General features: G+C 41.8%; 1 protein-coding gene across 2 annotated transcripts in view; it reads right to left on the bottom strand.

Annotated features, from left to right (window-relative positions):
* Positions 1-4,075, bottom strand: part of LOC310961502 (exostosin-1) — a gene marked incomplete at both ends in the record, with an annotated part of 215,086 nt that extends 211,011 nt beyond the window's left edge. The window contains 3 exons of one of the 2 annotated variants that reach the window (XM_083933594.1): positions 2,243-2,994; positions 3,785-3,848; positions 3,933-4,075. In XM_083933594.1, the coding sequence (XP_083789720.1) occupies positions 2,243-2,994; positions 3,785-3,848; positions 3,933-4,075 (959 nt within the window). Of the gene's footprint in view, positions 1-2,242; positions 2,995-3,784 lie in introns of both variants that reach the window. The other variant, XM_083933593.1, reaches the window with a different exon arrangement.
* Positions 4,076-14,198: the final 10,123 nt, after the last annotated feature.

The raw sequence follows: 14,198 nt of genomic DNA, 5'->3' as shown, positions 1-14,198 counted from the left end.
TAATGCAACAATCCAACCATCACCTGCTCATTGTTGGGAACCGATCACTAAAATCGAAACAACTCAATAGAGTTGAAGTAGAGTTGGTGGGGCATCTCTGTTTCTTCTGATGGTAAAATTAGTTCACAAACTGAACAAACTAAAACTTAATGAAAAACCAAAATCATCAGCTCCAGAAATCATTTTTTAATAAAAGTGAGCAAGATTGCAACCTTCAAAATTCTTTGAAATATGTCGCTCAATAACAAATGAGAACAAGAGCAAGCTAAAGTCAAAGCCTCTGTCAGAATAAGAGTATTGGTTTTGTTACTGGATATCCGACGAATGCCAGACTGAGACAGAATGGACTAATGTAGTATTTATTTAGTGAAGGAGCCTCTTAAGCACTTTATGTACATTAATGTACTCTATCGATTATCATCCTTTGTGTTGTATGCAGCACAGTTCGCAAGCACCTTTTACTTGAGTTGTGTCGCTCATATTGAAACCAAAACCGTTTGTTTTTCTTCACCGCAAAAGCTGCTACCAAAGAGCTCATAACACCACCAGTTTCAGCCACATTCATTAATATATAGAGTCCATTGTATGACCTTTAACAGCCTGTTAATGTACAGACAGTTTGCAGTTAAAGAAAAAGCTTTCCTCCATTATGTTGCTGCTCACATTAACAGTAACAACCCTGTTACCGCACGACACACCAAGATAGAAAATTAGCAATTCAATGTTCATTAACACTGAAGAGAAGGTTTAAGGCAAGAACACAGGATCACATATTCATTTCCTATTTATTACTGTTATTTTTATCTTAGTCTGCATTGTGGAGACGTTTACTCAGCAGGTGAGCTGCTATACTGATAAAAGCACTGGTTCTGGCCGATGGAGGAAATGGACAGATGAAGCAGTAATTACAGTTCTTGCACTTTCAGAAACACACTGCAGTCCATTAGGACAGAGACACGTTTTACACATTAGCACACTGGAAATAAAACAATAACTTTTGGCTTTAATTTGAAGGTGTTTAAATCCTTAAATAAATCCTTTAAATAAATCCTTTCAACAGCAGAGGAAATGTGGCCCTTCTTACACATATTTCAAGAGGACCAAAATGTATTTACCAAACTGACAGAACCACTTTGTTCTCTTGTCTGTATGATTAAGATATTTGTCATTGGTCTTAAATGAGGGGGTCAATGTGTGAAAAGTGCTTTGAGTACTACACTGGCCATCTGGTAATGATAATAATAATAATAATAATAATAATAATAATAATAATAATAATAATAATAATATTGTGCTATAATGGAACCAAAACAATGAACAATGTGTCACTGTCCTCAGGATGCTCCCTGCTAAATCTCAGTAGCAGGATCCTGGTTCCACAGTGGGTGTCTGCGATATCTGAACCTAAAATAAGTCACAGATGACTCCTGGGCTAACAAATCCAGGAACAAGCGGTAAAAAGTTGTTCTCATTTCACTCCACATTCTACGGTTAGCATCTTTCAGCTGTCATCTCTCGCTAAGATGTTCAAAGTGTGAACTCCTCTTCTCGACTCAGATCACTTTTTTTTACGACCACCTGCTGAGCTGACAAAACTTTCTTTCTCTTAACCGTCAACACCTCTCTGCTCTCCTCCTTCTTTCACACACACAAACACACACACACACACACACACACACACACACACACACACTCTCTCTCTTTCGTAGCATTTTGTCTCAGGAGCACAGCAACACCTTAGGTCTACTCCTGTGACAGTTATGAAATACGTACATGAAAGCTGCATTCGACCTGTTTCATTCGAATTAAAGGAGCAGGGCTTCGTGCACAGCGGCTCGTCCCCGTCACTCTCGTGCGGGAGAGTTTTCAGCCAATAAACAAAATTTGTAATGATCGTCAACATTAACGATCACATCGCTGCACACAGGCACTTGTGAGGGACTGTAATGATGCATAACGAACCCTCTGAATTTGAAACAACCAACAGAAAATAAGAGCAGATAATAAGATGACGTTCCACAGTGCTTATGTCTACGAAAGTGTAGGTCATCCCCTCTCATTGCCGGGTGAAGGACAGAGATAAGAAGCACTGAAAACACACAAAAAAAACAAAAGGTACTTCTTAAACCACCTCAGACTGTGAATGTGGACTGTATCTTATTTCACAGCTCTTCAAAGCGCTGACGCTAATAGAAGACACCGAGCGAAGAACAAGGTTAAGAGATCAAAAAGTTGGACTTACTTTGAGTATTCTTCATTATCTCTGTCACAGCGAGAGTCCTTGTGTTTCTCCCAGTCCTTGCCATGTTTACATGTGGTCAGAAGAATAATATCTTCCCCGTTGTGGATGTGATACAAAGCATTTCTTGTCTCAGAACCAATGCCGGTTAGGTATCGCTTCCCTTTGAAAACCAGCAGGTACTTCCTGGAAGGCGGCGCATCATTGAGCGTCAGATAACCTATGCCCCCTCCTTTGAGAGGGTGATCCTTGGAGAACAGAGGGATGGAGATATCAAAGTTTGGTCGGAAGTTGACCACGTCTGCGCTGGCCTTGGCCAGCATGGCCTGGCCCACCTCAAAGCCCAGATCCTCTGTGTAGTCCGGCCAGGTCCCGGAGTAGAGGTTGAATATGAGGTGGTTCCTGCCATCGTTCCACGTCGGCAGGCTCTGGATGCGGAGCCTGACGTTCTGTACGTACTGAGCCGAGAGCTGGTCCCTGTCCAACGTGTCGACGGCCAGAATGAACAAACAGGCCCGCAAAGGGTCTTTGGTGTGAAAGCGGGACTCCTCGATGGACGACAGGATCTTCTTGTAGGTCTCGGAGATCTCATCCCCTCTCAGCGGAGGGTAGATGTAAACGCTGAAACCCGACTGGCAGCGAGCAAAGTCGAAGCAGGTTTCCATGCGGCAGCGCTTGTTCTTGTAGATGTTGTCGCGGATCGCACGTCGTTCGCGAGGCGAGGTGTGCTGGTGGTGGAGCTGCGGGGTGTCCTCCTGTTCACACAGACACACATACGTTTTAGAAGCATTTCATTTAAACCTGTTTCTCCATCAATACTGACTTGAGGTTTCATTGCTACAGCAACTTTGATGAGAAGACAAATGGTGACTGTCTTTGATTCCTTAAAGCAGTTGTTTTCAACCAAGCAAAGTAAAGGTCGTATATGTCTATGTTCATAGATTCAGGGCATTTCTCCAACCGACCTTTGCTGGATTGTAGCGTGCATTTTTCGTTCTGACACCTGTTAAGAACTGTAAGAATTTCACTCAAATACTGCCATTACCTTCTCCAGCTGTTTCATTTTTTATAGTCTTTAGAGGCCTGGAAAGATTCCCCTATCTTGTATTTCACAATAAAAAAAACAAAGACTTCAGAAAAGTCAGAAAAATAAACAGATGTACTGTGGAAGGGTTTTACTCTGTTTAATCACCTGATTAATCATCCTGTGACCCCCGTGGCCCTAAAGCTTTGAAACCAGCGGCAACCTCATCATTCATCTTTAACCCAATTTGAAAGCGTCCATTTCCTTTAAGTTACTGTATACTATAGAAACACAAGTCCGTTTTTATTGCTTTGATCACTTAAAAGGGACAGTAAGAATGAATACTTGTACTTTTGTAAATACGTTTTGCTGAGGACTTGAACTCGATTTATTCTTATTTATTGTAGTATCTGATTACTTCCAAAACTGCTTCTAAATCCTTGTTGTTTCGGATAATGAAGCAGCTGATGTCAAATATTCTCCATTGTTTCTTCCCTTTAAATAAAAAAAAAACAGTCTACCTCTTGCTCTCCCCCCTCCAGGTACGGCTCGAGCAGGGTGGACCCTGGCCAGTGCCTGGGCGGTCTGGACGGGCTCCTCTGGGGCAGCGGCTGGGGCTGGTACACCTCCTGGCTCTGGTGGTAGTACTGGTACTCCTGCTGGTGGTACTGGTGGTATTGGGGGTACTGGGGAAACTGGTGATATTGGTACGGCTGCTGCTGGAACTCCCCGATTTGCAGACCCCAAAGGTAGACGAGGAAGAGAAGACCGGCCCCCACAGACACGAGCAGGTACCGCTTCTTGGCCTGCATGTGTGCTGTGGGGGAAGAGGAGGAGGTGGTGGGATAGAAAGATAGGGGGGAGAAAAGGAGGAAGAGTAAGGGGAGGAGAAAAGGGTGAAAAGGAGGACAAGGAACTAGGAAATGATGAGGAGAGGAGGTGCAGGGAGGTAGACACAGGTCAGCTCGACCCACAGGGCAGCCTCTTTATCCGCAGCTCTGCATTTTGGGGGATTTGTAGTCACTACAAAAAAAGACATTAGACATTAATGCAGGAATGAAGTTACCATCAAAGTCTAAAACAAATCAGGATTCTTAAAGCAAAGTTAAACTATAATAGTGTCACTATTTTAAAGGGAAAGCCGATAGAAAAGCCGTTCTTGTCAGATTTGATCATGTAAAGTCAATGAGCATCAAAAATAGTCAGATGAATGCATTAATGCCCCTCTAAGCTGTTTGCTGACCCTCTAATATGTTATTAAAGACATCAAGTGCTGATATCTCGTGACTCATCAGTTGTAGTAGGTCATATTTCAATATTTAGTGGGCAAACGAGCTGAAACTTTTCTGTCAGAGGCCTAGGTAACACTGACAATTTAAAATGTTTGCCTTTAAGCAAAGATGTTTTCATCTAACTGAATATGGCTGAATACATTTCCCAAATAAGTGTATTTTTTGCAAATTCGTCATTGTCCGTGAAGCACTTTGTTTCTGTAAGACTGTAACTTTTTCAAACATTTGCCAGCGTCCGCGTGTTCTCGGGGTTCATTTGTGCAAGTTTGTGAATAGAATCAAAACATTTTCATCAGCATCACTACGTTATAATGGTAACTTTGGGAATGAAATGAGATGCATTGTTAGATGAAGATGTTAGATCATGTTCATTAGTCAATGCAGCATTAAAGTGAAGGATTTGTGAATAAAGATCGGAGCTTCGGGGGAAACAACAGGATATCTGTGCCAATCACTGAACCACCACACTCTCCAACGCCTTTAGGGTTTATGCCTAGGATGAATGGTCTGAATAAAGTCCACATCACCAAACCCCCACTCACGGTGACCTACCTCTTTACTGGGAACACCTGTGGTCCCAGGAAGGGATCGGTACATCCGCTGCTCTCCCCTCCAGCCTGAGCAAGACTCCACTGTCCGGATACACATTCTCAGCTATACCCCCGAAACACCTGCTCACAGATCCAGCCACAAATCATAAATTATATTTTCTTATATTTTTTGAAAGCACGTGTAAGGAGCTCTGTGTCCGTAGGGAAGCCCAAAAAGAAAAAGGTGCGCTGGCTTCATCCTCCACCGCGTCCCAGTCACAAACTTTCCTCGAGAAAAACACCAGTGGGTGATTTTCCCGTGCACGGGCGAGCACACGCAGACGCTATCTGTGTGACTGTTGACACACACGATCATCTGCCAGAAGAGCCGTGGGAACGAGGCGCGTGCATCTCCAATCAACTGCCATCCCCTTTAAAATTACCAATCAAATAAAAAATCCAGGGAAGAACCCAAACTTTCAGATTTAAATCCGCACTCCCGCATGTGTGCTCGTTGAACGATAAGACGAAATCACCAGTCCAGGTAAGTTACCTGCTCCGGAGAGACGCGCTCCCATGCAATCCTGTTAGGAGCGACTTCACAGTCTGAACGGCGGGCAGCGGGTTCCTTCAGTAGGGTTAGAGCAGTGAATCACTTGAGCACCAATGAGTGCAAACCGGGGTTCTTCTGGGTTACTCCATCCTGGCACACTCGCCTCCAACAGACCCGTTCTCCTCACGTTTCCATCCTCAAACCCTCAGTTGGATCTGGGCTGCGCCACCGTGCAGCATCCAGCAACATCAGCAGCAGCAGCGGCAGCAGCGCTGATAAGCCAGACAGCAGCACGCTGGCAGACTGTGGGGGGATCGGAGCATCATGCATCAGTTCAGGGCGTCAGTTGGCGGGGATGATGGGGTATGGGAGCTCGCCATGTTTCAGCATCTCTCAGTCTGCAGTTGAAGCTTTTGTTTGTGTCCCTTTAACGAAGAGTAAAGTCCCAACACTGTCCCAGAGGAGCAAACAGGACATATAAACTGCCTGGCATCCTTATGTTCAATGTGCAAACCAAACTCCATTCAGAAATCTGCTCATTTAGGACTCAAGGATGAGCTGCAAAACATGAGTTTAAGTTCATTTAATAACACAGTTTAGGTTGCATTTGATTTGATTTTCTCCATGTGCTGCTTGGTGCTGAATGGATGCAAATCCACTCTGTTATTCTTCTCGTAACCAAGACGATTTCTGATAAAGTTTAACATATTGTTCTGCACAGATTAGACTTAACAAGACAACATTTTAGGGGCTGCTAGAAAGTTTTGTCATCTAGTGTGATTTGTCTCATTAGCTGCACTTGATAGCATTTTGTCAGATGCCCTTATACAGTTATGATGAAATGGTTGCAAATTATGTTAAAAGGATTTGTCGTGGCTTGTCAGGGTTTAGTGTCTCTTTTTGGAAACCTCAGCCACTTTTTAATCAAGCCTTAGCTCATTAAATCTCTTAATGGTTCAAATATTCACCCCAGTGAACCAACTTGGACCACTTATCCCTCCATCTTCCTGTCCTTCAGTCATGTTGCTCTTATTTGAACAGAAGCCACCAAGTGAATAAAATTAATTTGCTCATGATTTAAATAGATGACATTATCTCATAAATTAGAGAGGGCTGTTTACAGATGTTGTTGAGGCACACACACAAACAGACACATCGTGTAGCAAACAGCGCCATCTTGTGGTTCATGTTGCAGCACACAGTACAACGCATGTGGCTGCAATTTACACTCACTGGATGGTAAACCAACCTCTCATCTGACTGTTGTTATGTGACTGCAAAAAGACAATTACTGGAGATCACGCTTTACCAGAAAAAAATGAATTTAGTACCATGCTTGTGTGCTAGAAATATTACATGGCCCACACACACAGCGGCTTCATTTTTTGTAATGTGTCAATCTGGGGCCCTTGCATATGTGGGGCCCCTGGTCAGCCTGTGCATTAATCCACACCTGCATCCTGGTATCAGCCACAGTTTGTCAGCTGCTGCAGACTGAAACCATCCTGTAACACCAAACCACTTTTTTAAAACAATTTAAAACAAACCATTGATCTCTCACTTAGCCAGTGCAGAGGCTCTTTGTGCACTTTTTAAAGCTGCACAAAGGCTCCTCCATACGTTTGCAGGTAGGACGAGGTGCACATCATTAAAAGTGAAAATAAGCAAACTGCAAACTAATATTAACCCAGTCAGCCTGTGACTCTTTAAAGCTAAATGATGACAGAGACATTTCTGTACAAGTCACTTCAACAATCCTTTTTCTTGGAGGTCCTAAAGCCTCTAAACACCACCAAAGGTGTTTTTAATTATCCCAGCTGACTAAACCTCTGCTTGGGTTGAAGGTGGGCGGAGGTTCGATGGGAATTTAAGAGGTCACAAATCTCCATATACCAATAAGAATGATAAACATGTGATTTGTCCTCCCTTTACAGGTGCAACAAGGCTAATAGGACACTAAAAAAAGATTTCAATCAATCACAGTAAACACACCCACACAGTCCTGAAAAGAGGTCGAATCAGCAAGATTAACTGACGACACCTGTGTGGGTGTTGAGAGCCTTTACCACAAACAATGATAAAAGTCTTTTGTGTGTTCAGAACTCTTAAAAAAGAAGAAAGTACAGAGTCCAAGAAAAGGTTGAATAGATTAATTTGTCACCCTCTGTTAGCCTGTGAAACTGTGAAGTTTGTGAATGGGTGGAAAATGTTTAGAACATCTAAGGGTACCGATGCAACACGGGGAACTGTGTGAAATTCTCTTCCCAAAGCTAAATGAATACTAACATGTGCATGTGTGACTTCACTGTTTGAATTTGTATTCAAAAGAAAACATTTTTCCAAGTGTTTGTGCAACCTCACTGTTGATATATGTGCTCAAATTCTCTTTCGTTTATTCTTAAAGGAGCTGTACTCGAAATACGGACACCAATATACAGTATATGTACATCTGGACTGTCTATCACGACAAACAACAGAGAAACTTACATCAAAACACATGCAGAGGGAGAGTGCTCTGAATAATAATGCTCTGAATATTGAGGACAGTGTCTTTTTATATTTTTATTGCACATTTTTTAGAGGGTAATACGATCATTTCTCCCTTCACAAGCTCAGAACCCTTATGTGGACCCATAGAAAACCCTTATTTAAAGGTGGCTGTACTGAAGTCTCTCTCCTCTCCTGATACTGGCTTCAGATGAGACAGTGATCTGGCTCTAAAATCATTTACAGTATTTTCAGAACCTGCCGTATTGATTTTGGACTGTTATTCCTTTTTGTTCAACATCCTGTAAACCTAAAGCTATAAAACTCATTACTCATGCAGTTTTATGTGTGTTTCTGTTGTTCTGGTGCCAAAACTGGAGCCCTCACAGGAGGTGCAAGCAGTATAAATCCTGGATTTCAAATGGCTGAGGGATGAAAAACCAATGGAGGCATCGAAAACTTTGGAGAGGTTTTCTCACCTTTAATCTCTGGCTGCAGAATGAATCCAAGGACATGACTTTGAATTGTAGGAGCACACACAGCCCAACATTTGTAAAACACTACCAGTTTCTCTGTCGCTGCACACCAGTTTTGTTTTCATTTACCCGTGCTGTGATAACTCTGAAGGATCGGCTGGTGCTGATGGCTTCATGGTCGATTAGGGGAGGATAAATCTGAAAAGGTCGTAGAGCAGAGAGCGAGAGAGAGAGAGAGAGACAGAGAGAGAGAGAGAGAGAGAGAGAGAGAGAGAGAGAGAGAGAGAGAGAGAGAGAGAGAGAGAGGAGAGAGAAAGAGAGACAAGGAGAGAGAGCTAAAATTTGATGTGTTTTCAGTCTCAGTCCATCGCTTCACTTCCTCCACTTCCTCATTTTCTCCATCAATCTGGAAGCGTATGGGATCGTTCAGGTGACTGTTAGTGAAGTCTCTCTTCTGAGGATGAGACTGGGATCCAGCTTTGAATTTGTATTGAGATTAATATTGGATTTTACTGGTGTAATGCAGATCAGTGTTTCATCTTTTTTCTTCTAAATATACTGTACATCCTGTTTAAGTTATTCATTATCTGCACTGTCCTGCTTAATTCCACCTTTGACCTTATCTTTTTTATACAACGTGTATGTAACGTCTATGTAAAGGACACTTTACACTGTAAAACATTTAATGAACATTTACAGTAAATTGTGGCTACTAGTTGCATTACTTTCACTGTAAGTTACTGCATCATTTTTATAGTAAATTATTGTGAACTGCTGTACACTGTGACCTCACAGTATTTATGCCCTATATTACTGTAATTTCATAGGATGCTTCTGTAGAATTACTGAATTGAATGTAACTTTGCTGTCAATTTCCATCATATTACTGTAATTTCCCAGTGTGCTACTGTAGAGTAACTGTATTTGAAGTGTGTTGTAAAGTGAGTGTATTTTAATGCTTCAGTCATACTTGTTTTGTTCCTTAATGGAGACTCAATACTTTCCTATAAGATAGATAATCGATAGTTTGTTTGTGCTCAAAGAGGAACTTTTCTTCCACAGTAGATCCTCACAAACAGGACATACAGAATTGTATGTCCTGTTGAATTAGCACTCTACACGCCACAGACTGGATTTCTTGTAACTTTTTTTTCTTTATTTATTTAATCCTTATCCCTTGAGATAGACATCTCTTTTCTGTGGGAGACCTAGCCAAGACAGCACACCAAATACAATCATCAAATACACAAGGAAGTGACTAAATCCAGCTCAAATAAAGGAGTTGCATTTCTCAGTTACATGGACTTTTAGCATGGCTTTTCCAAGGAGACAAGATTATTCAAATGCAGTATGCGCTGCAGATTATTCCAACTCCAGGGAGCAGAGTAGGAGAAAGCTTTTCCCCCCCAGCTCAATTCAAACCCATGGGACCCTGATAAGGAAGCCACCTGGTGGAACGAAGCTGACGACTGCTGGAGGTCTGCGTCAGGAGATTACATGTGTATGAGGGGACTTTACTCAGCATGGCGATGACCGCAAACATATTTAAATGAAGTTGTCTACGTAGACATCAAGAAGCCTACAATGAGTGTACACGAGGCAGTCACCATACCGACACACTTTGAAAAGGTGGTATGCGCAAGTTTTTCATGTTAAAAAAAAGCCTTATTTATTTAGTTCCAGTTTCTTCAAAAGACTTTTGATGTGTACTTTGTAGGAAAGCCTGTCAACTTAAATAGGAAGTTACTTGTTTAAAGCTTGTATAGCTGCAGGAACAAAGCTCTTGCTGAAGCAATCATTTCTGCACACGGGTACCTGCATCCACGAGGAAGTGGAGGGAAAGTGCTGGTAGAGTGATAATGTTGCATTTTTACTGCAATTCCCCCACAAATAGCTCCCTGTTTTATCTCTGACTGGTGTTCAAATTGTAGCATCCTTGTAGGAGATTATTACAGAAACAAAACCAACCATGTCTCTTCTCAATGTCCTTCTAAGGAGAGAACCATGTCAGCACTCAGCCAAAAGCTCCAACTCCTGAATGTGAATCTTTGAAAACCGGTCACAAATATATACTGCCATTAAATAATAAAAAAAATCAGACAAAATCATTTCCTAGCACAGCTTGGCACTGTAGCTTTCAGCAAACTCAAACAGGAGTACATATGGCATTTGTAATATAGCTGTCGACTTGGTCTACTAGAGTGTATTTTGTGGGGCAGGATGACTCTACTATAGTATTCACAGTAAGGAAAGATGTGTTTTATTAATTAGTTTTTGGACAACAATAGAGTTCTATGGCACACTGGAATAAGTTACACAATACTTGTGAGATCAGCTGTTGGTTCTGGTCTTTTCATGTGATTTGTTGATAATAAGTAAAATAATCCTACTAATCCTTTAAGTTGTAGTTAGTCGATCAACAGAAAGTGTGTAAAAATGTGATATTTGAGTAATTATTTTTAAGTATTAATGAAATAAGAATTGTGGTTGAAACTTTTTGAACGTGAGGCTTTCTCATCTTCTCTAGACAAACAATAATTACAGGAATTAAGGTGCATGGTGTTCAAGTCATTATTTTTACATTTCTTTAGCAAACCAGCCACAAGAGAAGAGAAACTGAAGTTATAAGTCCCACTGCGAAAAACAAAAAGTTTGAATCATTTTTGAAGATGATCAGCAACCTGAGAAGTGAGTCCTGTGTGGGATGAAAATGATTTGACTCCGTCTAAATCTGTGTTCAGTATGCAATGTGGAGGAGTCATCTAAATGCTAACAATGTTGACTGAGTCACATTGTCAGCTGGGAGCACATGTAGAAGACCCCCCACCCCTCCCCAACAACCCAACAAACACACACAAATAAATAAAATCAATGGCTCTGGTCTGGCTTGTGATTGTTTGTTACAACTAATGACTCAAGCAGGCTCACAATGTAACACACACACACACACACACACACACACAGGAAGCCAGCTGGGCCTCTAGCTGCTATAATCTGGTCCTGTTCTGTTCAGATGCTCCAGCTCAGGATTTGAGGCTGCAGTGCAATTTTCAAACAATCGACATTTTCCGACCATCTGGTGCCGAACAAACGCAAACGTGAGGCTGTAATTATTTTCCATATGAGAGTCATCACAAACCAGCAGAACAGCCTGAACCCCTCCTCTGCCCACAGAAGTGCATGAGGCGACACATGGTGGATCAGCAGCCAGCGACGCTTTTTATTGTCAAATCAAATAAATCAATTTCAAATGAAAAGCACAAATGTTTATGTGGTTAACGACACAAAACCGCATGAATCATTCCGTGGGGTGTGAATGGGAGAGTGGCTCATGTGCATGAAAGGCTGATTTAGCCTTATGCCTTAAATCCTTACTTATCTGTATGCAACAATGTTTTTTTTGTCCCTGTTAAAGAAATTAATTAAAAATGTCTACTGATTTTGTAACAGAGGACATCATATAAAGAACTAGAGATCATGTAATCATGAGTCGTGATGCCAAATCTGGCCAGGGCTGTGCATTGGCAACCACACAAGGCCATCCTGATCTTGCGAGCTCTATTGTATTTTACACGCAGATCAGTCTGGTAACGTGCAGCAGAGAAAATTTGGAGAAGTTTGCCAAGCGACCGACCCTATCAGCGATGGTTTTGAGGCGTGTCGAAGTGTGACGCAACGAAAAGCGAATTTTCAGTGTAAACAACACGGTGGCATGAGATGAGCGCAGCTATTGAGCAAAGCGCTCGCTAACACTTCTTTCTCTTGGATCCTTTTGTTGAAATATGGACCGGGCACCTGAAATTGTGCCTTTTATCCGTAAATTTGCATTTATCCTTCCCTCTTCCCAAAAGACCTCCAAACGAGAGTTCCCAGAGGAATTTGCTGAGCAAGTGGGAATTATGCGAATCAATCCATCTGGCGGAGTCAGTGAAGTTAGTGAAGTAAAGGCCCCTTCCCTACTTTCTACCCCCTTACTTCCACCGTCCTTGCTCGGACCACATTCAAATTCAAACCCGGCCTTCATTTTGAACTCAACTACAAACCTGTAAAGGTTCATGAGGTTGCAGTCGCTATGGAGGGGACGAAATCTGTCCGCAGACAGACAGATAGTAGCACCTGGGAAAGCAATCAAATCTGCCTCTGGGTATTTCCTGCTGTGTGTCTCCAGGACCACATTTTGTGATGACACACACACACACACACACACACACACACACACACACACACACACACAGACTCACAAGGTGAATAACATCATTGCTGTCGTGGTAACAAAAGACAGGAGAAGCGACAGGAAATAGGGCAAGAGAAACTCTTTTTTTACTGGATGAGGCAAGGTGGTACAAATACACAAAAAGGTATGTTTCCTGATAAAACAACCTTCTGCTTTGAGCTCTTCTAAATGGGCCTTGACTGATAATATCTTTATCTTTTTAGCACTGCATCAGACACAGAGAGTCATGAGGTGAATGCATCACTCTGCAGCGCCTCAGTGCATCTGCAGTGCAAACTGATTTTCCATGTCACCACCTTTCACTGGCGGTGTGTGCATGTATATGTGTGTGTGTGTGTGTGTGTGTGTGTGTGTGTGTGTGTGTGTGTGTGTGTGTGTGTGTGTGTGCGTGTGTGTGTGCAAGTAGGAGAAAAATATTAGGGTCGATCGATAAAAAAAAGAGAGAGAGCCTCCAGGTCTCAATCTCGTCTTCTCCTCTTCCACTCTGTCTTCTTCTTCAGCCCAGGACTCCTGACCTTTTACCCAAACTGTGAAATGTCAGAGGACGCCTGTAATGTCACAACAGCTCGAAATGGGCCATCGTTATGGAGATCACATCACGTCTTCCCCAAGCAAGCTTGATGGGACTCATTGTTTGACCCTTTATTTCCTGTGTGTTACTGCAGTTTTTCCCAAAGAGGTTGCCGCAGTTACAATATATTGGTAATAACATTTCAGTGTTGAAAAAAAGTAGAGGCAGCATTTACATTAAAAACATTTTATGTACAGTATTCTCAATAATATACACGTGATGTGTGACAACAATAGAAATATATGTAACCAGTTGGCATACAGTTTAAGTTATTTTATGTGCAAAACCTGACCTTGTCATGGTCTTGTTTCTTCTTTCTTTTAAACAAATTATAGGGGCACAGAAATGATTTCAGACTGTTTTTCTGCAAATTTTAGTCCCCTATGTATCCCCTCTCCAAAATACACAGATGATGTCCTATCATAAAGTGTTTAATCATAGGGACATAAAATAGATCAAATGATTTCACTGAATTCGGACTTCTTATGTCATATATGTACATATTTTGTTTTGTTTATGCATTGATATAAATTCTCATAACAGCTGTCCATGATGAATCGGTTTATACTGAGGTCAGTCTGTTGCCAATGCAAAGATACACATAAAACTGCCCGCTGCTCTGACCATTCTGCTACATTAGTTTAAATGGAAATATCCTTTCTATCCAATTTCATTTCCATTGACCTCAAACTGTCTCATGTATGGTGTGAAGACCAACAACAGCCATATCATCAGCATATTGAATCAGTTTGACATTACTGCTGTGAACAAACATTTCATGTGTGAAAATGA

This window comes from Echiichthys vipera, assembly GCF_963691815.1.
Source record: "Echiichthys vipera genome assembly, chromosome: 19".
NCBI lineage: Eukaryota > Metazoa > Chordata > Actinopteri > Perciformes > Trachinidae > Echiichthys > Echiichthys vipera.
Note: the sequence above shows the minus strand (reverse complement) of the source record. Positions and strands in the feature narration are given on the sequence as shown.